The 23,112-nt window shown below is 46.8% G+C and overlaps 2 protein-coding genes across 2 annotated transcripts in view; both read right to left on the bottom strand.

Annotated features, from left to right (window-relative positions):
* The window catches only part of LOC147999051 (uncharacterized), a 143,793-nt gene that overhangs the window by 83,639 nt on the left and 37,042 nt on the right, over positions 1-23,112 (bottom strand). The window lies entirely within an intron of this gene.
* Positions 15,928-19,873, bottom strand: LOC147999052 (uncharacterized). The gene is made up of 3 exons (XM_087595396.1): positions 19,747-19,873; positions 18,558-18,717; positions 15,928-18,089 (listed from the first exon to the last, which is right to left on the bottom strand). The coding sequence occupies exons 1-3, from the start codon at positions 19,871-19,873 to the stop codon at positions 17,942-17,944; spliced, it is 435 nt and encodes a 144-aa protein (XP_087451522.1). The 3' UTR covers positions 15,928-17,941.

The following is a 23,112-nucleotide window of genomic DNA, read 5'->3' as shown; positions in this document are numbered from 1 at the left end:
ATGTGTGACATGAGACAAAACAGTCCCTGTCATCCCTCACCTGAATAAACTTCCTTAGAGTTCAGTGTAGTTGGAGGGTCCTTCTTTCCTCTCCAAGATAGAGAAACATTTCCAGTCTTCAGACAAGTGTGTCAGCCATTGTCCAGTGACTGTCTTGAGATGTCCACATTGTCAGCTGAGTGAAGGCAGGGCAGGGCAGGGCAGGGGATTGGGGCAGGGCAGGGCAGGGTAGGGCAGGGGATTGTGGCAGGGCAGGGCAGGGCATTGGGGCAGGGCAGGGCAGGTCATTGGGGCAGGGCAGGGGTTTGGGGCAGGGCACAGCAGGGCAAGGCAGGGAAGGGCAGGGGATTGGGGCAGAGTCCATGAGATGTCAGTAGGCAACAGGCCAGCTGGGGCTAGTGTGGGTACAGGGCTTCTAGTGTGGGTGTGAGAGGAGGAAATTAGGAATGGTCAGATTCTGAGGCAGCACATAGGCCGGAAGCAGCTTAGATCATCTCAGTGCCATATAGGGACATTGTAGACACTGATGGGCAGTGTGGGGATGGTAGGGTCCCATATACTGCTCTCTGCAGGTGTCAGGAGAGCATACAGTGGCTCTGTCAGACTTATGACAATCAGGCAGGCACTGGGTGCAAGTGAGAATCATGGGACAAGCCCTGTGTGCAGCCTGGTTTTGGGACATTCCCAGGTGCCCCATGGACTGCAAATTAAAGGCAAAGGACACAGGGAAGCCAGCAATTCCCATGCACAGGACATAAATACCTGTAGAACTTTCTAGAATTTCCATAGACTATCTGTTACTAGTCCTCATTATAGAAGGCACCAACATTCTGCCCTCTACTTCAACTTGGTGAGACAGCTATTCTAACTCCAGCAGGAAGGCCTCAGGGAAGACAGTAAGAACTCGCAGGTGACCCCTTTTATATTGAAACAGGGTCTTCCTATGGAGCCCAGAGTGGCTGTAGGATACTAATGCTTCTGCCTCACAGTGACTAGAATTCCAATCCACCCTCAGAGCGGTTGATTCATCACTAGATCAGACTAAGGACATGTGAGGCCCCAGGGTGCTAGGATTACCAGGGTCCTAGTAAGTTTCTCCAGCCTAAATTACAACCTGAGTCAGTGCTGCTATTTGGGACACTGCCTGATGCCCAGTGACATCACACCTTGGAACTCTTTGTCAAACATAAGCTGTTATGGGAATGAAGTAGCCACACAATAAACACTGGTCTGAACACTCCTAGGTCAAGAATCCCCTGTTGGAAATGCCTTGGACCGCAAAATTTTAAATTCTAGATCCTTCTGCGTTTTAGAAGATTTATAAATACAAAAAAAGAAAGATGGGCATAGTAATTTAAGCCTGTGATCCCAGTCATGGGAAACTGAGTAAGGGTGATGGAAGACTAAGTTCCAGGCCAACCTGTGTTTCAAGAAAAAAAAAAAAAGGCATGGGGAAGATTCCACTCAAGTGGAAACCAAAAGGGTTTCACATGGGCCCTGCCATCCACTGGTCACTACATCCACTCTCATCACCACAGCCACAGGCAGACACTGGGGAACATTTCCCACTGTCTCTCTTTGGGATGCAATCCACCCCATGATTCTATGTGAGGAATCCCCCAAAGGTTGCATCATGTGAGGGACCTAGAAAGTTCCAAGATTGGGAGAATTTAGGAGTTTATAATTAGGGATGATCTACAGCTGTGGCAAAGCCTTTTCCCAGCACATGGCAGCCCTAGGTTTGCCCCCAACAGTAAAAATAAAATCCCCCAAAATAATTCAAACAAAATGTCCTGAAGCCTGCGCCCTGACCAGTCTCTTCAAAAGTGCCAGGAACCTGGGTCCACATTTAGGACCCAGCACGACCTCTGTGACCCATGAGAAGGGATCTAATATGGGAATTAGTACAGTATGACTTATCCTTGTGGATACCTTTGGTGACAATAAACACCTGACCCCTGAAAACCCATCTACCTGGGGGGCTCAACACTCATGTCACCCAAAAAGCCCAGATCCTAGGGCCAGCATGGGCAGGAGGTGAAGAAAGTTTGTCTCTCGTGAACATCAGTTGCCGCTCCTGACCTGACTCTATCCTCAGGAGACAATGTCACCCCAGAAAGTGTGGGTGTCAACGGCTCTTCCAAGGCCAAGGCTGGAATACTCCTTAAGGTCCACAATGCACAGCAGTGCTCACTCTAGAGCTAAATGTTCTACAGCTGAAAGGGGTGGGTGCTCTGCTGGCCACGCCCCTCCCTGCATTATTTAGTGCACTCAGAGTGGTGCTTCAGATGTGAGGGACTTCTTGAGGCTACTCCCATGGAGAATGGCAGATTCATCAGAACGGGGCACAGGGTGAGTTCAGAGCACAGCTGGGAGGAATTTAGGGATGCCAAGCCATGACTAAGACCAGATCCTGGGCTGACAGGCAGTTGAGCTGGAGAACTGGCATCCAAAGTGTGACTGCCTAAATTCCTCTTAGACCAAGAGCCCTGGATCTGAGCTACTTTGGTGCGTGCTCCTAAGTGGGGTCCCAGACACAGCTCAGAATTGGGGCTGTGCATGGACTTTGGTGCTGGCAGCAGGTGGCTTAGCCATAAAGTGCCGAGCTTTCCCATCTGTGCCCACTCAAACTCCTCTGTTTCATTTTAGGTGTGTTTGGTATAGTTTTGAGACAGGGTATCTTGTAGCAGCCCAACTCGCTTTGAGCAACAATGTAACATAAAAATAACCTTGAATTCAAGATCCTCGGACCCCTCTGTCCCAAGTCCTGGAATTAAGACCTCCAGCTATGACCATTTTACTGCAGCATAGGATCCATCTGTATTAGAGTGAGCTTTGGAAATACTGGAGCTCCGACTGTTCCTTAGAATTCAGGTTTCCTTAATTCTTAGCAGGAGTTTTGTGATGATGCTGATGAGAGAGTCAGGAGTTACACTGGGAGAGGTAACAGTCCTGGCAGCCCTGAGTGCGCAGTGAAAGTCAAGACAGAAGACTGCTGATTAGCACCTGAGTGAAAGTGGGAGGATTCAGAGTTCAAGAACAGACTCAGTTACATTCCTAAGACCATATTGCAACATTTTTGTTTCATTTTTGGCTTGTTTTCTTTGAGACAAGCTGTTAATTTATAGCCCTGGCTGTCCTGGAACTCACAATGCCTCTACCTCCCAACGGATGGAATTAAAGGCATGTGCCAACATGCACTGCCACTAATTAATTTTTAATTAAACATGCTGGCACAATCCAGTAATCCCAGTGCTTAAGAGGCCGAGGCAGGCAGATATCTGGCTTCCTGACAAGTCTGATCTACAGAGAGCCTGTCAGAATAGCCAGGGCCAAACAGAGAAACCCTGTCTCAAAAAATAAACAACAAAATGAATTTGTTTTAAAGAAGAGAGGAACTATTTAACAGAATTAGAGGGAGAGAACCAAAAGGTAATGGGCAGTGCAGAGTCTAGCTTCTGAGATGAAACTGGACACTATGGGGTTAGGGAGGGGATTCTCATCTTGGACTGGGAGACAGAGGGTGACTTCAGGCATGGAAGGTTCAGTCAGTCATTAGTCAGGATTCTCAATCAAGAGGGTGTTGTAAGTTCCAAAATGTGTGAGCAGTGTTCTGCATGAGAGTAGAAGAACCCGCCTACCTATACAAAACAGCCAATGAAGAGTAATCACAAGCATACGTCTGGAGGTCCATGGAGAGGTTAACATCCACCTTAGTGTGGATTCTTCAGAGCACAGGTGGAGAGGAGTAGAAGAGCTGATGGTGGCTGAGGCAGGAGAGGAGTTCGGGTGTGAATTTGAGCCAGTAAAGGAGCTTGTAGGTTGGGCAGAGCAATGAGAGGTCTAACAGCATAGCTGTTGAGGTCCTTCAGATTAATTTGTCTTAAGAGCCTCATGCCATAGCCAAGGACAGGAGTAGATCTGACTATTGGGTGGCTGGGCTCATATAGCCCAACAGGTTTGTCCTTGCATCTGTGGGATTCCAAGTCTCTCCTTTTAGACACAGCCATGGAGAAGGTGTAGCAGTGAAGGTGCAGATGGCTTTGCAATGCTTGGCTTATGGTGTTGAGTACTTCATGCTCCACAGAGCTAGGAAATGTCCTAGAAGCCAGGGAGGCTGAGCATGAGGAAGACAGGTCTCTGGGAGAGAGAAATGATAACCAAAGTCACTAAGAACTTCCTGAATCACAGTGTCTGTTAACCATATATTTTATTTACTTATTTTTATGGGCCTGAGTGCTTCACCTAATAAATGCTTGTGCACCATGTGGTATGTGTGGTGCCCGTGAAGTCCAGACTGATTCCCTAGAATTGCAATTACAGGTTAATAGGAGCCACCATGTGGCCACTGGGAACTGAACCTTGGTCTTCTGCTCTTAGCCACTAAACCAACCATCTCTTCAGCACCACCCCCCAATTGTATAGTCATTAAGATTTAACCATTTGGCCTTCAGTATTTGAATTAATACAGATGTGACAAGAGTTATAGTTAACATGGTGGTTCAGGTATAGACAGGCAGGCATCTCATTGTATACAAAATATGAATCCTTCCTTCCTTCCTTTCTTTCTATCTTTCTTTCTTTCTTTCTTTCTTTCTTTCTTTCTTTCTTTCTTTCTCTTTTTGATTTACTCTTGGAGACAGTGTTGTTTTTTGTGTAGCTGACCTGGAATTAGCTCTGTAGAGGAAGATGGCCTGGAATTCAGAAATCTGTCTGCCTCTGCCTCCCAAGTGTTAGGATCAAAGGCCTGTGCCACACCACCACACATCCTTCTGTTTAAAGGAAAAATGTAGTCTTACAGGTCAGCATGAGTTTAGCCCCGGTATAGACATTTTCCTAGGCCTTAGGAGCTGTAGAGTTCATGAAGGATTTGCTGCCTTCCCCTTTAGCCTGGCTAACTATGAGAGCTGCACACCCATGGGTGTTTGCTTCACAAGAGTCTGGAGGATGAGGGTCACAGGCTGAGGTAACTGTGTAGAGCAAAGGATGCTTGGTGAAGGTCAAGTGGGTAAAATGCTGAAATGCTGAGAGAAGAGGCCTATGGTAGGCGCCTCCTACACCTGAGATTTCCAACCCCGAAAAGCAGGGGGTAGAGAGTGAGGATGCACAGTGCACACAGGTCAGGAAAAAGCCATGTTCCCGAAGCCTCCGTGAGTGGTGGACAGGCTCTAGGGCACCATGAGGGACCTCAGGAGCTTCTGCACTTTGTAGAATTACAGGGTTATATGTTTCACATGCCCATGATTTGCCCCCTGCAGCAGGGAGAAGCCAACACCAGAAACCTCCAGCTCCCAGCCCTGCTTTTGCCATGTAGGTTTATCCAGAAAGAGCTTGGAAGTCCCTGGACCTGGAGTCTCAGGTGGTTGTGAGCCACCTGACCCGGGTGCTGGAGACTGAACCCAAGTCTTCTGCAAGAGCAGCAAAGACCTGTGCGCTGCCTGGCCCAGCCAGGGCTGTGAAATGGGATTTATTTTCATGCTGAACAAGCCCAACAACAGTTTAGGTCCCTAGAAGCCACGTAAACCTGGATGCAGTAGTGTCTGTCATCCTGCCCTTCCTACTGGGAAATATGAACCTAAAGTGGACAGTCTCTAGGATTAGGGGGAAGGGCTAGCCTAGCAATCACAGCCATGGATGAGAGGTAGGTGAGGACCTGTGCTCAGTTTGTCTCTGACCTTTACACAGGCACACACACACCTGTACTCACAGAAACGCCATACAGACATACGTGAAAAAGGAAATAAAAACAAACAACATTGAAAATACAGTATACTGGGGCTGGAGGGATGGCTCAGTGCTTAAGACCACTGACTGCTCTTCCAGAGGATCTGAGTTCAATCCCCAGCAACCACACATTGTGTCTCATAACCATTTCTACTCTCATATACTACCCTTTACTGTTGTGTCTGAAAACAGGGACAGCGTACTCAGATGGACAAAATAAATAGTTTTTTAAAATCCTTTTCTTAAAAAAAAAAAAAAAACTCTTCTGTGACACATGATCATTGTGTGATTCCAAATGTCGATAAGTCAGTAATGTCCTATTGCTACATGGTGCACCAGTTGTGTCAGCCTTGGTAGTAGAATGGCACAGTTGAAAATTTGCTGGTCACAGTGACCAGGCAGCCTAGAAAGCTAACCATGTGCAGAGAAGGCTGTGCTGTGTCCTAGTCCTCTACCCACACTGCCCCTCATCCCTACGAACAGAGCACAAAGAACAGATGAGGAATGTTCCAGGATTCTTTCCTCTTTGATTGCCTTACTAACCTAGCCCTGTGCTACATGTAACCTTGTCACATCCTCTGTCCCATCCCTAAGCCCTCATACCTGTCAGATAAGACAGGGATCTTGCTTTGGGGGGAAGCTCTGGTCCCTCTCTGTCCTAACAGGCTCTGAGCCATCGCTGAAAGAGAGTCCTCTGAGGACTGAGGGACATCCATAGCCAGTGCTCTGACTTCCAGGAAGGTTTGAGGAAGGGGGTCCTCTTCTTGTGGTGCCTCTAGTAGGAGCAGCCCACACTTGGGCCCAGCTCCCACTGTCAGAAAAAGGAGGGTGGCTCTGGTCTTTGCACAGCTCTCTAGCTGAATGAACAGTGCATCTCTCCTCTCTCTCTTGCAGGAAGTCTCCAGTCTCTGGTGCAGGTGCTGTTCCCAAGACAAAGGAAAGGAAAGTGCTAAGTGAGGGTTCCCGGGATCCTTTAAAACATTATCTGCATTGTCTTCATTAATGTTTCTGTTTAATTTTTTATTCCATGTGTATTGATCTCCTTGTAGGGGTGTGCATGCCAAAGCATGAGTGTTGAAGGTGGAGGAAAAGCCATGGGAGTCACTTTATCCTACTGTGCGGGGTCCCAGGCTCTGAACTGGGTCATTGAGCTTCTTTACAAAGAGCTTTCATGCTGAATTTCTTGCTGACTCTGATTTCAGGGAGAGCATCTCATACAGCCCAGACTGGCCAGTAAACTACTGATCATCCTACCTCAAGCATTACCATCTAGTTCATGAAAGGTTGAGTTATTGACATGAGGAACTGGGGATGGGCAGAGGTGCATGACTGAGGCTATCTCTGCTCAGTGGCATGCCTTTGGGGACAGATAGTTTTCATCACTGAGGTGTCATTTGAGTGCAGTGCTCCTCTGGAGAGAAGGAGTCTCTTTTGCCAGGGCATCAGGCTCTCCAGACAGGACTTGAAGGTGGAGGTCTGGAGGCCAGGCCTGCATTCCTCTTCAGAAGCTGCATTTACCACTCTGGACAGTGCTATAGCACAGAGTCACATATCCAGTTCCACACTGAGACCTGCTGAGTCACATGCAGTTTGTGCTGAGAAGCAAACTGGGGTCTCCTGCAAGGGCAGTGTGTGCCTCTCAACCACTTACTCATGCTTTCCTTAATTGTACACTCGAAGTGGGGCGGGCATGACACATGTGGGGGTCAAACACAAATCAAGGGAGTTTTTTTCTCTTTTTGTATCAGAGAGGGCCTAAGGATCAAACTCAAGCCCTCAGGATTGACAGTGATGCCTGGACCTGGTGAGTTCAGGGTAGGGGATGAGGGTTTAGTCCTAAGGATGGAGCCCAGGACCTCACATACGCTAGGCAAGTGCCTAATCACTGAGCTACATCCCCAGCAGATGTTGGTTGCAAGAGAACTTGGGCCCTCACCATGCCAAAGGAGCACTCTATCACTAAGTGGCCCCAGCCTGGTAGTCTTGTTTGTAACCTCTGCTGTGTTTGCATGCTGCCTGAGCTTATTAATATAGCCACATCCTCAGGGTGACAAAAACTTCATGGAGACTCCCACTGTCAGATACCTGAAGACAGGTTTCAAAGAGAACAGGTAACCAGTGCAGAAGTCTCAGAGTGTTCGTGTGAAGTACATGGAATATAAGTCCCAGATGACAGAATGCTCAGAACACTGGTGTCCCCACTCTTGGAAGTAACCAGGGCCACAGATCCCAGTCTTTCATCACACCTGAAGACCCCTAGCTTGCATGGTGGCACATACTTCTCATCCCAGCACTTGGGAGGCTTAGTCAGGAGAATCTCCTGAGAACAGGAGTAGGAGGACAGCCTGGCCAACCCATCAGGTGTTACCTGCAGGTCTAGTTCCAGACATAATCCTAGCATGCAGTCATCCCCGGCCATGCAGGGAAAGCATCATGGCACACCAGGAAGCCAGTGAGGCCCATGTTGCTTGACTGGGCAGCTACTTGTTAGCCATAAGGACTAGGGCTCAGAGTGCCCAGAGGCTGTGAGACTGAGGGTTTCAAGGACCCAGCAGCAGGCCAGATGGTCTCAGCCTGGACTCGATACTGAAGAAGGAAGGAGCCCTGAGTCCTGGGCCAAAGCTGTTAGTAGCCCCATGACCTGGGCTGCTGGTGGCTGCTGGGGTCAGGAGCAGTGTCTTGGTGGGTCCTGCTGTGGTGAGAGAGAGCAGCAGAACTTCTGGAGGACAGAGAGGGAGCAAAATAGAACAGGAATCCAGTGTAGAGATCTTAGAGTGTTTGTGTGAAGCAGAGCTAGGAAGTGGGTTGCAGGGGCAAGGGAGCAGCAGGCTGTGCCTGTAGAGATGAGTCCAGCAGCATGGGGTGGGAGAGTATCTCAGGGGAGTGGCTCCTGTCCTTCCAGGACAGTCTCCATCAGAGACTGAAGGGCTGGGCCTGAGATGCGAGGGGAATTAGGGATGAGGGAGAGACTGGAGAGATGTGGGAAACGGATGCACCTAGGAGTGAAGCAGGGCCCCCAATGTGGGATGGCTGAGGCCCAACAGAGTTGGATGTTGCTGATCCTACATTAGGCCAGGCCAGAGGGCCCAAGCTCCAGCAGCCAGAAAGGAAGCCAAAGTGTCTGAGGAGGCCTGCATCAGATTGCTGCATCTCGTGAGGGTCCCACCAGTGGCCAAGGCAGGATTTGTTGAAAGCAAGGTTGTGTGTATAATTGTTCTCACCTCAGAAGGGAATAGGTGGCCATGGCTCTCACAGGTACTGAGGGTGCAGGGACAGGAGACCTATGGACTGACCTTACTGCCACAGGGCGGCTGAAGGCTCTTGCTGCCTTCAGTTAGTTGTTATATTAACCTGGTAGCTTCATTTCTTGAGAAGCTTGGGTGGATGAGGTGTAGCCGATCAAGGTCCAGCTGTGAGGAGGGATCCAGAGTGTTCCATGGTTGGCAAACAGGTTCTGAGATCTGGCCTGTGCACTCAGGCCAGGGTAACTGTTTGTCTTAGCTGCAGGCTCAAGAGGGTTGAACTGTCCCAGGATCAAACACCACATGTGCCCTGTGTTTTCCAAGCTTTCTCATGGTTGCAAGCGCTGGGCGATCTCACATGGACTTTTCCATCATTCCCTGAGCTCTAGGTGACTCGGATGGATCATGGAGATATCTCTAAGCCTATGCCAGCACAGCAGTGACATCATGGCAGTGTCCTCTAGGGTTCCAGGACTGGATCTTTTTTTTTTTTTTCTCTCTCTGCTGATACAAGGAATAAGACATCCTATAAAACAAGGCCAAGCCTTCCTAGAGTTGAAGCCCAGAACACACAAGACTCCCCCAGGGATGGGCCCATCCAAGAAGGTGTGGGATGTTTTGTGGCTTAGGTTGTTTCACGGTGAGTGAGAAGTGTCTAAGACGCACACATGTAGCTGCTTGGGAGCTGGGGAGGTCATGGGACCCCCTAGATCTGATTCTACAGATGACTGTGAACATCCATGTGGGTGCTGGGATCTGAACTCTGGTCCTCAATCACTGAGCCATCCCACTGGCCCCTGGCTGTCCCTTCCTAGAATGTTTCTGTATTTCCTCCTACTTGATGCCTTGATGCTGGCTCCTAGCCCAATGGCCTTATATACAAGATGAATTCTATAAATGTCTTATAAACACTAAGTATCCTGTGAAGGGTACTAGTGCCCTGTTCATAACAGGAAGGCTGAGGAATCCAGTCTGCAACAAAGAGAAGGCTGGGTGCTTTTCCTGTCATTCAGCATGAAGGGCCAGTCATGTTTTCATTGTAGCGTCCTGGTTATGCACTGGGTCTTCCTGGTGCAGCAGTCCTGTTCTGTGACAAATGATGTGTCTCCTGCAGGAGGAAGAGTGGTCGAGTCACAGTACCTGCAATATGAGAAGAAAACGAAAAAGTTGATGAAGTCCTTGACTCCCAGAACCACAGGAAGTGGGTTAGGTGGAGGGCAAGTAGGGAGACAGCTGAATCCTGAAGGACACTGTTGGGACCTTTGCCAGGTGCCTCTGTGACATCCAGACTTGGACACAGGGATGAGTCTGGGTAGTCTAACATCAGCATATATCAGTCTCCATGGTCTACGGCCCCTGCACCTCCTCACTGCTCCTCTGGCTTTGGAGACCTCAATTTTGCCAAGCCTTTTCTTCAGGACCATCCCCTGAATCATCCAGGTGGCTCCTAAGAGACAGGCAGTGACAGCAGACATTTGGTATGGATCACAGGCGAAATTGTCATGGGGCTTTGTGCCATCCTACCCAGAATGCTGTGAAAGGCCCCACTTTGGTGGTGTTCACCTCTGGAATGCCCTGTGTGATAGTTTCAGCTGTGAATAACAAGGCTAGCAGTTTCTACTGCTGACCACACAGGCCTTCAGCACCCTGAAAGCTGCAGTGCTCACCTAGAAGGGAAGCACATTCAGGACAGGGAGAGCCCTGAGGAGCTCAGTCAACTTCCTGGTCATCCCTGCAGAGACACCTCACCCCTGCAGTGTGGTCATCCCCGCAGTGACACCTCACCCCTGCAGTGTGTGGTCATCCCCGCAGTGACACCTCACCCCTGCAGTGTGTGGTCATCCCCGCAATGACACCACACCCCTGCAGTGTGTGGTCATCCCCGCAGTGACTCCTCACCCCTGCAGTGTGTGGTCATCCCTGCAGTGACACCTCACCCCTGCAGTGTGTGGTCATCCCCGCAGTGACTCCTCACCCCTGCAGTGTGTGGTCATCCCTGCAGTGATGCCTCACCCCTGCAGTGTGTGGTCATCCCTGCAGTGACGCCTCACCCCTGCAGTGTGTGGTCATCCGCACAGTGACACCTCACCCCTGCAGTGTGTGGTCATCCCTGCAGTGACTCCTCACCCCTGCAGTGTGTGGTCATCCCTGCAGTGACGCCTCAGACCCTGCAGTGTGTGGTCATCCCTGCAGTGACTCCTCACCCCTGCAGTGTGTGGTCATCCCTGCAGTGACGCCTCACCCCTGCAGTGTGTGGTCATCCCTGCAGTGATGCCTCACCCCTGCACTGTGTGGTCATCCCTGCAGTGATGCCTCACCCCTGCAGTGCAGACCTTTGGACCTTTGGCCTTCAGGTTCCGGATTATCTGTTAAACTCAGTTCATAATCAGAATGTTTTGTGTTCAGCCTCTGCCTGGACTGTACTCCAAGAAGAGTTCAAGGGTTTCTGTGGCAACATCTAGCGATCAAGCCTTAGCAAAAGGATTCCCACATCACCCTGCAGGCAGATTCCCATAGTCATCCCTAGTCCATTTAAGCTGCTGCTGAAGATGCCTTGAAGGCATAGCCACATTGACCCTGTGTGTTCAGAGGTGATGTTTTCATTCAGGAACCTGATGCTGAGTCTTCTCCTAACCCAGCAGGCGGTCCCTGCATCAGGCTGGAGTCTTGAGTTTCTGTGTTGTCCTGATAACACCTGCTGTGTTCTCCTGGGGCAGAATGGATCTCAGAAGGTCTGGGCCAGTCTCACTGGTTGAGGATTCCTGCAAGGCCTCATCTCCAATTCCTGAGGGAAGGTGTAGGTTAGGAGAACGCCTGGATTTGAAATTCAGTGTTTTCAGATTTCAGGATTGGATGAGGGGAACTCAGCGTGTGCATGTGTCCATGTGTCTGTATGCATGCACATGCAGGCCAGGGATGGACACCAGCAACCTTCCTCAGTCACCCTATGCCTCTCACACAAAGGAGCTCTCACACAGAAGCTGTGGCTCACAGATGAGGTTGCTCAGGCTTAGAGTCCCAGAGATTCTTCTGCTGTGCTTCAAAACTTTGAGAGAGAAAAAGAGAGAGAGAGAGAGAGAGAGAGAGAGAGAGAGACAGAGAGAGAGAGACAGAGAGAGACAGAGAGAGAGAGTGTGAGAGAGAGAGAGAGACAGACAGAGAGACAGAGAGAGAGAGAGAGAGAGAGAGAGAGAGAGAGAGAGATTCTACCAGCTTGTACAACCATGCATGCACATATGGATGCCAGAGGGAAATATCCTGTATCTTCCTTTTCGAACAGGGTCCTAATCAACTATCAGGTCTCTATATCTTAATATCTAGCAGGGGTCCCAGCGTGAGCATAGCCAGGGCATACACATGCTTGGCTGTCAGGCAGGCAAGAGGCAGAGATCTTGCTCTATTTTTCATGGTTAATGCTCTTAGTGCCCTTGAGGGCCTGGCGGACACCTGCCTGGAGACGGCTGGATCTGATGCTGGCCTAGACAGCCAGGGCTATTGATGATGGATGTCCAAAGTGGCCCTCATTCTTGGCAAACTTCTCTCCTCTAGTCTAAATGTGCTTGGGTGTTTAATGCAAGGACTGGGTTGTAGTTTTCCTCTTCCATCCTGCTGCCTCCTTGTTTTCTTCAGTGGGTCACCTGCCCTAGTGAGGAAAGAGAAGTGTGTGAACCACAGCACCACCTGCCCATGCTTCTGCTTGCTGGTCTGTGGTATCTGTTGATGGAGAACCGTTCCTGTGGCGGTCAGTCCTGTTGCTGTTTGTGAGTTTTGAGGATTTACGTCAGTGTAGTAATGTGCACAGTCATCCTGGGAAACCCCACAGGAAGTTGGTCCCCAGGTTTCAGCACACAGAAGCACAGGCCAGAAGAGATGCCCAGGTGTTGAAGGAGGTCCGGTAGATGTGCTGTTAGTTTCCTGTGCCTGATGCATGATTGTCCCTTGCTTAATAAAATGTATACACAAAACTCTTTAAGTGTCCCACTGACCTCTGAGAAAGAACATCAAAGGGAAGATGGCTTTGAACTCTTAACTCCCTGTTCCTGTCCTCATAACAGGTTTCTGTAGCAGCCAAAGGAGAGAAGCCACCTGAGGGAAGGAAGTCCAAGACAGTGCCTAGGAGCAGAAGTAGGGTCTGGCTGTAGAGGGGACAAGTGGCTGGGTATAGGGACTCTAGGATCAGAAAAGAGGCTGCCTGGCATCTCCCACAGCAACGAAGACAGTCACGCATAGTCATGCTCAAAGGCCAGTCTGATCCAGACTGTCCCTCATTTCCCAGGCGATTATAGATTGTGTCAGGTAGCAGTTGAAAACTGGCCATCAGGGCATGATTCAAGTGTTTATTAAGGTATCATGGCATCAAGAGTATATGAGGACATAGCCATATGTACACAGAACGACATGCAGATGCAGAGAGCAGGGAGGGAATAGCCAGGAGCTCCTGCTTGCTGCTGCCTTAGGGGTTCTACAGAAATCCCAGTGGCACTTGGGAAGTGGAGGCAATATCAATTAGGGATTGTGGCCACATGGGGAGATTGAGACCAGCCATGTGCTGTGGCATCAGAACACTGACCAGCGATGACAAAATGGAACATAAAACACTGGTTGCTCAGCTTTGATACTGCTGACTGCTGATGTGGCCAGGGGCCATCCGGTTCACCAAAGGCTCAGCCAACAGTTGTCTCTCCACTCACCAAATGTCAAAGAGTGGCCCAGCTCCACAACCAAATGTGTGCCCACATTGCAATGGCTCCGGTACTGTTTCACCTCAGCTGCGGAGATCTCAGGATCCATGAGTGTCCAGCACACACACACCCGAAAGAGACAGTCTTAGGGGTCGTAGGCAGAACTGAGGGTGGTAAGCCTCTGCCTCACGGCTCAATGGCCCTGACCTTGGCATTGTTTGGGCACAAGAGAGCAAAGTAATGGGGACAGACAACCTGCAGTCTACCACGCTGGAAGGGCATGACTAACACTGATTGATCACATCCATGTGACTACTGAAGCTTTCCTGCTCTCTGTAGTGGTGACCTTACAGAAACCATGCACACCCGGTTTAGACTGTATTAAAGTAGCACACCATTTCAGGGTTCCCTGCAAGGTACCATGGGACAGTAGTAGCATGAGTCTGCATGTATCTCGACAGTTTTCACTAGGGACCAAACACACACACACACACACACACACACACACACACACACACCCTTTACTGACATGGTGCACATTCTTTGCACACAGAAGAAAGTGAGTAGTACTGAAAACACACCAATCATGGAATTGATGGAGGGAGTTGTGGGGAAGCTGGGGCTTAGAGTTACTTAAAGGCCCTATGCAGGCTCTCCTTTTGTTGGAGGAGAAACTTCAAGTGCAATGTGGTTCTTTATTTTCTTTCTCTAAAGCACAGAGGGCTAGGGTGGATCACAGGGCTTTGAGCATGTTCGGCAAGTACAGTCACAGTGAATTAAATAATAGGGCTGGAACCCTATTAATCTTCTACAGAATTACAGAGCTGCCTGGATGAAGACTCTCAGCTGAAAAGGTGGACATCTCAAGACAGGCACTGGACAATGGCTGACAGACTTGACTGAAGACTGGAAATGTTTTGGTACCTCATAGGAAAAGAAGGCCCCTCCCACTACACTGTACTCTAAGGACAGTTTATTCAGGTTAGGATGACATGAACTATTGTCTCAGGTCACAGATGTCAGCACAAAGTATCCAAGGTGTTGTATGCCAATGGTAGCATCAACAGAACAAAGCACATAGTGTCATGAAGACATAAATTATGAGTTTGTGTAGCAAGACCCAGGCCTCTTCCAGGGTCTTAGATAGTAACTGAGAACCTCAAATATGGTGGTGATGTGATAGTGTGGGGTGAATCTAGTTACAACTAGTTTGTATTGTGACACAGATGACACTTTTTGTGTCATGGTCAGCTTTTAATGAATGACTAGACCTAAGCATGAGAGTAACCAAATACTACATTGCTTCTCTAGCTGCTGAGCTTTTAAAAGCCCTGGGGTGACAGCAAGCTTTTGTGGACATACTGCATTGGTCCTTCTGTACTTTAACTCTCTGAGTCACCTCCACTCTCAGCAAGTTAGATCAATTCCACAAATTGGAAATCAGTCACCTGGAAAAAATACATTCTCAATACGATCCCAGATTGGCCATGGAAAAAGGGTAGCTTGAACTGTCCCACCTAGGTTGGGCTTGCACAGGCCTTCTCTCCAAAAGAAACCTGTGTTCACAGCTGCAAGCTACACTCACTATGGATGCTCTGGAGGTTCCTTCCTAAACTGCTTAGATTAAAATAATTTTCTTGCTAACAATCAAAAAACTGATTATGCCAATCTGGCCTACAAGAAGCTAGTTTCTATTCTGTATTTTATCAGATGTGCAGAATACATATGGTCATCACTGATAATAGGTGAAAGATCTGCTCTAATATGAAAACTAAGTGATGCTGGAGGATGATCCTGACACACAATGAGCAGTGGGAACACCAGAGCTCTGTAGGGATGCCTGACAACCTAACACGTTGAGCACGCACGCCTCAGTAAGTTCCCTGTGAACACACATCTCCTGAGATCTCTCTATTTAATTGGAGGTGATCCTGTCCACCTAATACAGCACCTCATGTGGAATAACAAAAGCCACCTGCAGGAGCTGTGGTGATGACTCACAGGGTAGAGCATCTGCTGCTCTCTCAGAAGAACCACATGGACCCTAACAATTGGGTAAAGTGTGTCAGTGATTACATCATAAAGTGTGTGTCCGAGACACAGCCACATTATCCACACAAAAGACACTGTCACACTGGGTACACCTTGGTGACTTTGAATTCACTTATTAGCCCAGGCTCCATGGAACATGCAGATATCCATCTGTAGCTGTAAGTTCTAGGTCCACAGGAAGGGACAGAACCCTTGAGTAAGAAAGATAGTCTTAAGAGTCAAGACATAGAATTCAATTTTTATTCATAACAAATACATTTTTACAACAAAACAGGATTAAAATGAATAAAAATATTTAAAAATATTTGAAAGTAAAAATAGTAACAAGAACATATAAATATGAAACAACAAAAAGAAAACTTCAATTAAAATCATAACAAAAATATTTCTAAACAGCATATTCTTAACGAACATTTAGAAGTACAGACGTATTGCTGTTTCTCCTCTAGCACAAATAATGAAAGGCGGTCCCCCAAGTTGTCTCTCAAGTGCTGTTTTCTGAAGAAGAAAGTGAGTAAGACCTCAATCAGTCAGGATGGCTTAGTGGTATATAAATTTAGGGTCTCTAATAAATGACAAATTAACGCAGAGGATGAATACTCATCCAAAAAATGTTGTTACCATTCAGGATGTTGGTCATCAGGGACTCCTGAGAAAGCAACTTATTCTTCAGGAAGCTCTCTTACTGGGGTGTGTCCAATTCCAGCTCTCTTGCACTTTCTGAGACCTGGGAGAGGAAGGCAGTTTTTCAGACACTGATTTGGTGGGGAAATGCAAGCCAGCTGTCAGAATGCTGCCTTCTACCACCTCAGTTCTATTGGACAGTCGACATGGACCTTTTAACTGATATCATTGTTGCTAACTCTGTGGGCAGGGCAAAATCTCCAGCAAGCCTCACAGTAATGTGGGCTGCCAATCTGGGACCCAGACTTATACCAGTGCAAACCAAGAACAGGGCAATGGGAAGAGACCTCATCGGGTTGCAGGAAGAAAGGAGATGTCCATATGTCACCAAGGTTAAAGCCAATGACAAGTACTAATTTGACATTTGCACTTGGTTCTTATCCCAAAGGTGCTTCCTACACAAGAGGTCACATGACCACAGAGTGTCAATTGTTCAAGAACCAAGAAATTGTTCAAAACTCTACATAGGATCCAATCTATCACATGGATATGCAATTTTAGATATGTTATTCATCTGTCACCATTTCTAGACTGCAGCTTCAAAAAGAGCAGCAAAATATGCTTGCACAATAATTCAGTTTCTGAAAAGTGGTTAACTTCCCAGAATACTTGTGCATAGGCAGAGCAATGAACAATTCCATTACATGAGGTGGTTGGCTGGTTGTGAGTGTAAATTAGAAAGGTGGTAAGAGAAGCAAAGATGTATCAAATTGGCAAATTTTATCAGATATTGTTAAGCTAACACATCTGCTCATCCCTACCTGATAATGCTGGTTCTGGCCGTTGATGGTCTTTATCTTTCTTGTTGCAGTCAACCAAATATTTCTGGTTCAGTGCACAATCAAGATGTACCTCCTTGCTCTCCTGCTTCAGGGGGACCAACTTCTTCCTACATGTGTTCTCCATCAGGAGCTGGCTGAGCAGGTTTCTGGAAATACAGTCTGCATAGTAAGATCATGCTGGCCCTTCCTCCCATTCCTACTCCCAAGTCCCACTAACTCTACCAGATCCCAGATACCCATGAAGACTTAATAAAATGCATCTTGATACATATAAGGCTGCTGCACAAACCATAAAGAGTTAATTCGGGGAAGAATAAATTGTTTGCTTGGCCTGACACCAATTAGTGTCCACACCTCTGAGAAAGAACATGGATCTACAACTATCCATGAAAGCCCAATGCATGGGGCCAACATCAATTAGTAGTGGGCCAACACCCTCAAAGGAGGTCAGTAGAACCAAGAGAAGGTCATGCTAACCATGTGGTCCACGCACTGAATTTTATAAAACCTGGTGTGACACTATAGGTCCAGGTCAGCCTAATAACCTTCTGCTGACTTCAATCAGTACTGTTCTATCTAGAGCCTTCTGAAGATGCCTAGACAATCCTGGGATGAGTAACAGTCTTTTATGGAACTGAAAACTGAGTTCTAATGACCCTGGAACACTGATGGGTAAATAGCACAAGAGATAGAACCAGAGCTGAAGACCGTCCAATCCAGAACAAAGAAAGTCAGAAATGGCCATTCCACAAGTGATAGTCTTTCTGACCAGGACTTACCTAGAGAAGGTAATCTCCTTCTTCAGCTTATGGTTGTTCTCATGGACCTCAGTGTTCTCCATCTCTAAGTTGTGCAGAATTGACATGACAGCCTCCTCCATTCTCTCCAGGTTTTCATAATATGGATTTGGCCTGAAGTGTGGCCTGGCCCCAAATGATAGAATACAATGAACATCGGCATTTAGGAATATATGAACTCAGGGTGGGTCCTATATTACTCCAGGCTGCTGCCTGGATCTTCCAGCACTCAGTCCCCTGCCTAGCAAGTACAGAGACTCACCATAAACTCACTGCAATTACAATCTTGCAAAGCCACCAGCTGTCAAGGGCTTTGCAAATGCACACTGGGAACTCACTCTTCCTGACTTTATCCCTGAATTCTTCATTCAGACCACAAGTTCTGCTTTTAAATAAGTGGAAGCAGATGAGTCCATTTTCAATCTCACTCCTCAGGAAGGGTAAGGTTCTGAATCTCCACTATATGGGAGGTGAGGTTTAGCACAGGGTGGTTAGGGAGGCACAGCTTTCTAGAACCCAAAACCTTAACACGATAAGAAAAAGGTGACCTTGCAGACCCAGGAATGAAACAAGAGCATTTGGTGTGATTCATACCTGTTCTTCATGGATCTCTCTGTCAGAAACCTCAGGCGATCTCTCAGGTCATTTCTCTCCTCGGTAATGAGCTGCAGCTCTTTAATCAGCCTCTCCTTTTCCTTCATGGCCTGATTCTTGCTTAGGTCAGTGCCATGGGAAGATGTTTCTCTCCCAGCGTCTGTAGGTAGAAGAACACAAGTGAACCTGCATGGGGAGAATGCATAGAGTGTACATAGATCACAGTGAGGCCTAAACAGGAGAACAAGCCTGGAACCCAGTGTCACTGCTAGGCGATTGGTCTATGCTTAAGAGACCTCCTCAGGGGATCTCAGTTCTCGCACTACTCTATAGAGACCAAGAGATGTAAGCAGCCAGATGTTCCCTATGCTGGACATCACGTGCTTACATGTACCACAGAGATGGCTTCTCCAGGATTATTATCAGCTGAACAGGGTACAGCTTGGTTTCAGGACCCTCACCCCTGTGGTTTCAGAACTCAGATGATAAATTCACCATCCACAAAACTTGAGTGATTGGAGACACTCAGATGTCCTACCCTGATACTCTAGGCCAACAACTTTGGATTTAAAACACATTTCCAGGGAGGACATGTTCAACAGACTTATCAATTCCCCTATATGAAATAACAAATGCCCCAGAAGTGCGAATAGGTTACAGGCTGAATCTTGGTCTACACGTTCCAAATAGTTTTGGTATTGTAGAAAAATTTTTGTAACATACAACCTCTAATATATAAAGCAAACGATGACCCTGCCAGTTAGAAGAAATCGGAGGTCTAAGAACATAAGATTATTGCCTGAAGCACAATCTCTCCCTGTTACTACTGTCAGATACCCACTGTATTTAAAGAAGCAATGATAGTGAAATACATTGCTGCCCTGTCTAAACTCAGAAAAGGTGGACCATCCATGACTACTGATGGTGTTATTATATCAATGTAACAGAGCAAATGAACTGAAAAGTAAAGACCAGAAGTTCACAGTATAATAGCATTGGCCTTACCATATCCTCCCAGTGGGGATGGGGAAACTAAAATTCTGAAATCCTTGACTTTAGGGAATTGTGATATTCGTGGAAATTCAATTCCTTTTCAGATGCTCCAGTTGCTGTGGCCCATTGCTAGAAAGGTCAGCTTAAGCCTGCAGCCCCCCGGTAGGAAGCTCAAAATATACTGCCCAGAACTTACTCCACATTCCCCAGAAGTGCTGTCTTTGTCCATCATTACTTTGAGAGGAAAGGCCAGACTCCTTCACTTTAGTCTCTCCAGAATCGACGTTCCCCCTCCCGAAACGCTTTCGAAGACGGGAAAACATGTCTTAGGTTGTAACTGCCAGACTCAGACTGAGAGAAACTAGGGCACTGGTTGTCACTACAACACTGGTGACATCACAGAGGATGCCAGAACTCTCTAGGAGACAATAGAATGTCCAAGAAGGGACAGCAGATGTCATGGGGAGCAGACTTTGCCTCCCTGCTAATGTTCTCCCTGTACTGAGCATAAGCAGAGGTGCCCTTTCCAGGAGACTTTCCTGGGGAGAGCCACTGAACATCTCCTGCTTCCAAAGCCAAATTTTCCTCAAGGCTTGATTATAAAAACCTTAGTAATTCCTATGCATCTAAATGAATGTTTCCTTTCAAATCTTTCCCAAAAAATGTCTCACTAACTCAAATTGTCCTCATTCACCAATGTTAGCCATTAAAACTTCCTGAGATTTCACACCAGCTTGAATATGCAGTCAAAAGTTCTCTTGTCTCATTATGTACAGGTGCTTTATATCACATCAAGAAATAGTCTGCATGGTAGGTTACAACATGCGTGTGTATTAGGAGAACACTCATGAAGTCATGTGCTTAGCAATCGACAATTGCCAGAAAATTCCTTAGGAGAAAGAGTTGAAGTCTTTAAGGTTCTAGGAAAAGTGTGGAGACCAGTTGGCAGAGGAAAGTGCAATCTTGGAGCCACCAGTGAAGGGAACCTCATGCTGGTGGTGGGCTTCTTCTCTCTGCACCAATGTCGAAAAGGAGCACTGCTCACAGGCCTGAGTAAGATATACCATGAGCTTCTATCAGAAAAATAAAATAGTCAAGAGATATAGGGGGTGCAATGAAACGTCTAAAATGAGGCTATAAACATCATTAAGTGGATAGAGCAAGGTCCCTGCACCTGTACACTGGGAAATGGCCACCACACCAAACACAAAAGCATCTATCATAGTAAAAAATGAATACTTTATAGAATGCACACACTAACATTGATTGATCACATCCATAGTTCAAATTTTGGGGGCATATTCATGGCCTTAACTATCTTTGTCTCAACTTATATAGCAAAAAATAAGAAAGAACGAGAAAAGAAAAGTCAAAACTAAAAGCTCAAGCTTCTCATATGAGGATTGCAGGAAGTGTTATATGGGAGTCAGTTCTGATTAGGCCATTTTAGATAGAACAGTGCATAGTGACCCGTAATGTGATGGGCCCTATATAAAGCTTTTTGCAATATTGGAATTTTAACAAACCTCATCCAGAACGTACGGAAGAGGCACCATGTGATCACCATGTGATCACCATGTCCTTACTCTGCATCAGGTTATTTTTCTGCATCCTTGATTGTCAGGCATATAACAGCAACAATCTGAAATAACTGGTAGACATGGAAAAACATGGCTAAAACTGTAGTTGTGGGTTACACACCTCAACTGTGAAAGGCTAATGCTGTCTGCACAGTCCTTGGAGGCCACTCTTATAAGCCTATTTATTGCAAAGTGAAAGGAGGTTTATCTGAGCTCAAAGTGATCCTGGCCAGCCAGGTAGAGGGCAACATGTGATACTTGAGACCCTGTTTTAAACCAGCACAGAAATCCACACTTTATTCAAAGCATCATCTACGAATTCTCGATTATTTACCATTCTCTCCCTACCAGTTGTTCTGTTTGGAATGGTAGAAAACAACTGGAACTGATCTTTCTATTTTAAGGACCTTGATCTCTCTTTTTTTAGGTCCACATTAAGAGTGCATACAAATGGACATCACCATCTGAACATCTTAGTATTATCTACTCTGTATATATAGCATAATACTGTGCCTATGAAAGTCTTAAGCTTCCTTGAGTGTAGTTGCCCCATCAAGAAGTGTGAAGTTCTGAGTTCAAACCCCAGTGATGCTTTAAAGGGACTAGAAGAAAGCCATCAGAGATACTCCACTTCTTTGTCCTTAGATTAAATCAAGTTGACACAATGTGAACCTGGTGGGCTATTTAACCATGCATCTTTCTCCCAACCCCACTTCCACGAGTTCAGTCCATGGCAGAATTCATCCCCCACCATCCTAGATATTTCTTTGTATATTTCTACAAGAGCCAGGTTTCTTTTTTTTAATAGAATTAGTTGTAGTCAATCAACTGCTGCCCTATGTGAGAAATGATTAGTATCTATTGCAACTTACCACACTGTATTTGTGTATACAAGTACATTTTGGAAATCCAGCATTACTGAGGGATTGGAAACCAGTGCTGTGGCCTTGCCTTTCTGTGCCTCTTCCTGGCTCACAGGCAGCTGGGGGCAGACCTTGAGTTCCTCTTCAGGGACAGAGTGATGTTGAATGGGCACTGAGCAAGCAGAGAAACACAGCTGAGGCAGCTCCTTTCAGTTATCAAACACATCATCGCCTTCCCATCTTAAGGGCTACTGCTGAGGTCTTGCCCCCATACCTACCTTAATAGCAGCGAATTTGCTACACAGCAGCCAGCTCTTTCCTATTGTTCTGTAATACGCCTCCACATCATGGATGCCAAGAAAAACACTAACAAAGAACAAAAAACTCTGACGTTGAACTGTGTGGTGCTGGTCACATACCCTGTTATGTTCTGTATGTTATGAGGTTTGTTAATCTTAACAAGTTCCCCAAGTGTATTCTTCACATAGGACCCAATAGATTCAAGGAAAATAGGAACAATTATGTGTAAAATGGCCTGAGTCAGGGCCCGTAGACTGAAGCATTTCCAACACTTGTGCATGAGCCCATGTGGATTTTGCAATGAGCTGGGCCTAGAAATGTCCAGTACACAGTTGTGAGCTGTTGCTCTGGTTGAACTGTATTGGTGTGTGCATTAATAAACTACACCTATTTAAATGAATTCAGTGTTCCTGTGGTTTGAATCCAGACCCCTTGACACCAGATCTTCCCTTCTGTAGCACTTGGGAAAAAGGCTAAGTTTAGGAAAGGTGACGTCTTGTCATAAGTTATGTGACAAGAGGGATGGTGAATGATCCCTTGAGATAAGAATCAAGGTTTCCTCTGTGGTATTTAGGTCTATACTGGCCCTGTGCAACAGCTTCAAGAACCCAGTTCTGATTTTCCTTGGGATTCCCGTGATGATGCACTCAGACAAGATTGGAAACAACCAAAACGGTGGTCAGACTTGATTTATAAAATGTAGGTAACATTGCAAACTTATGTTGTAGGATATTTGATCATATTGTCATCCCCAATATTGTGTTATTTACTTAGAAAAATACCTTCTGGCTGTGTAGTTCAGTACTAGCACCAATATTT

Source organism: Rattus norvegicus, chromosome 19 (genome assembly GCF_021556685.1).
Source record: "Rattus norvegicus strain SHRSP/BbbUtx chromosome 19, alternate assembly SHRSP_T2T, whole genome shotgun sequence".
Taxonomy (NCBI): Eukaryota; Metazoa; Chordata; class Mammalia; order Rodentia; family Muridae; genus Rattus; species Rattus norvegicus.
Note: the sequence above shows the minus strand (reverse complement) of the source record. Positions and strands in the feature narration are given on the sequence as shown.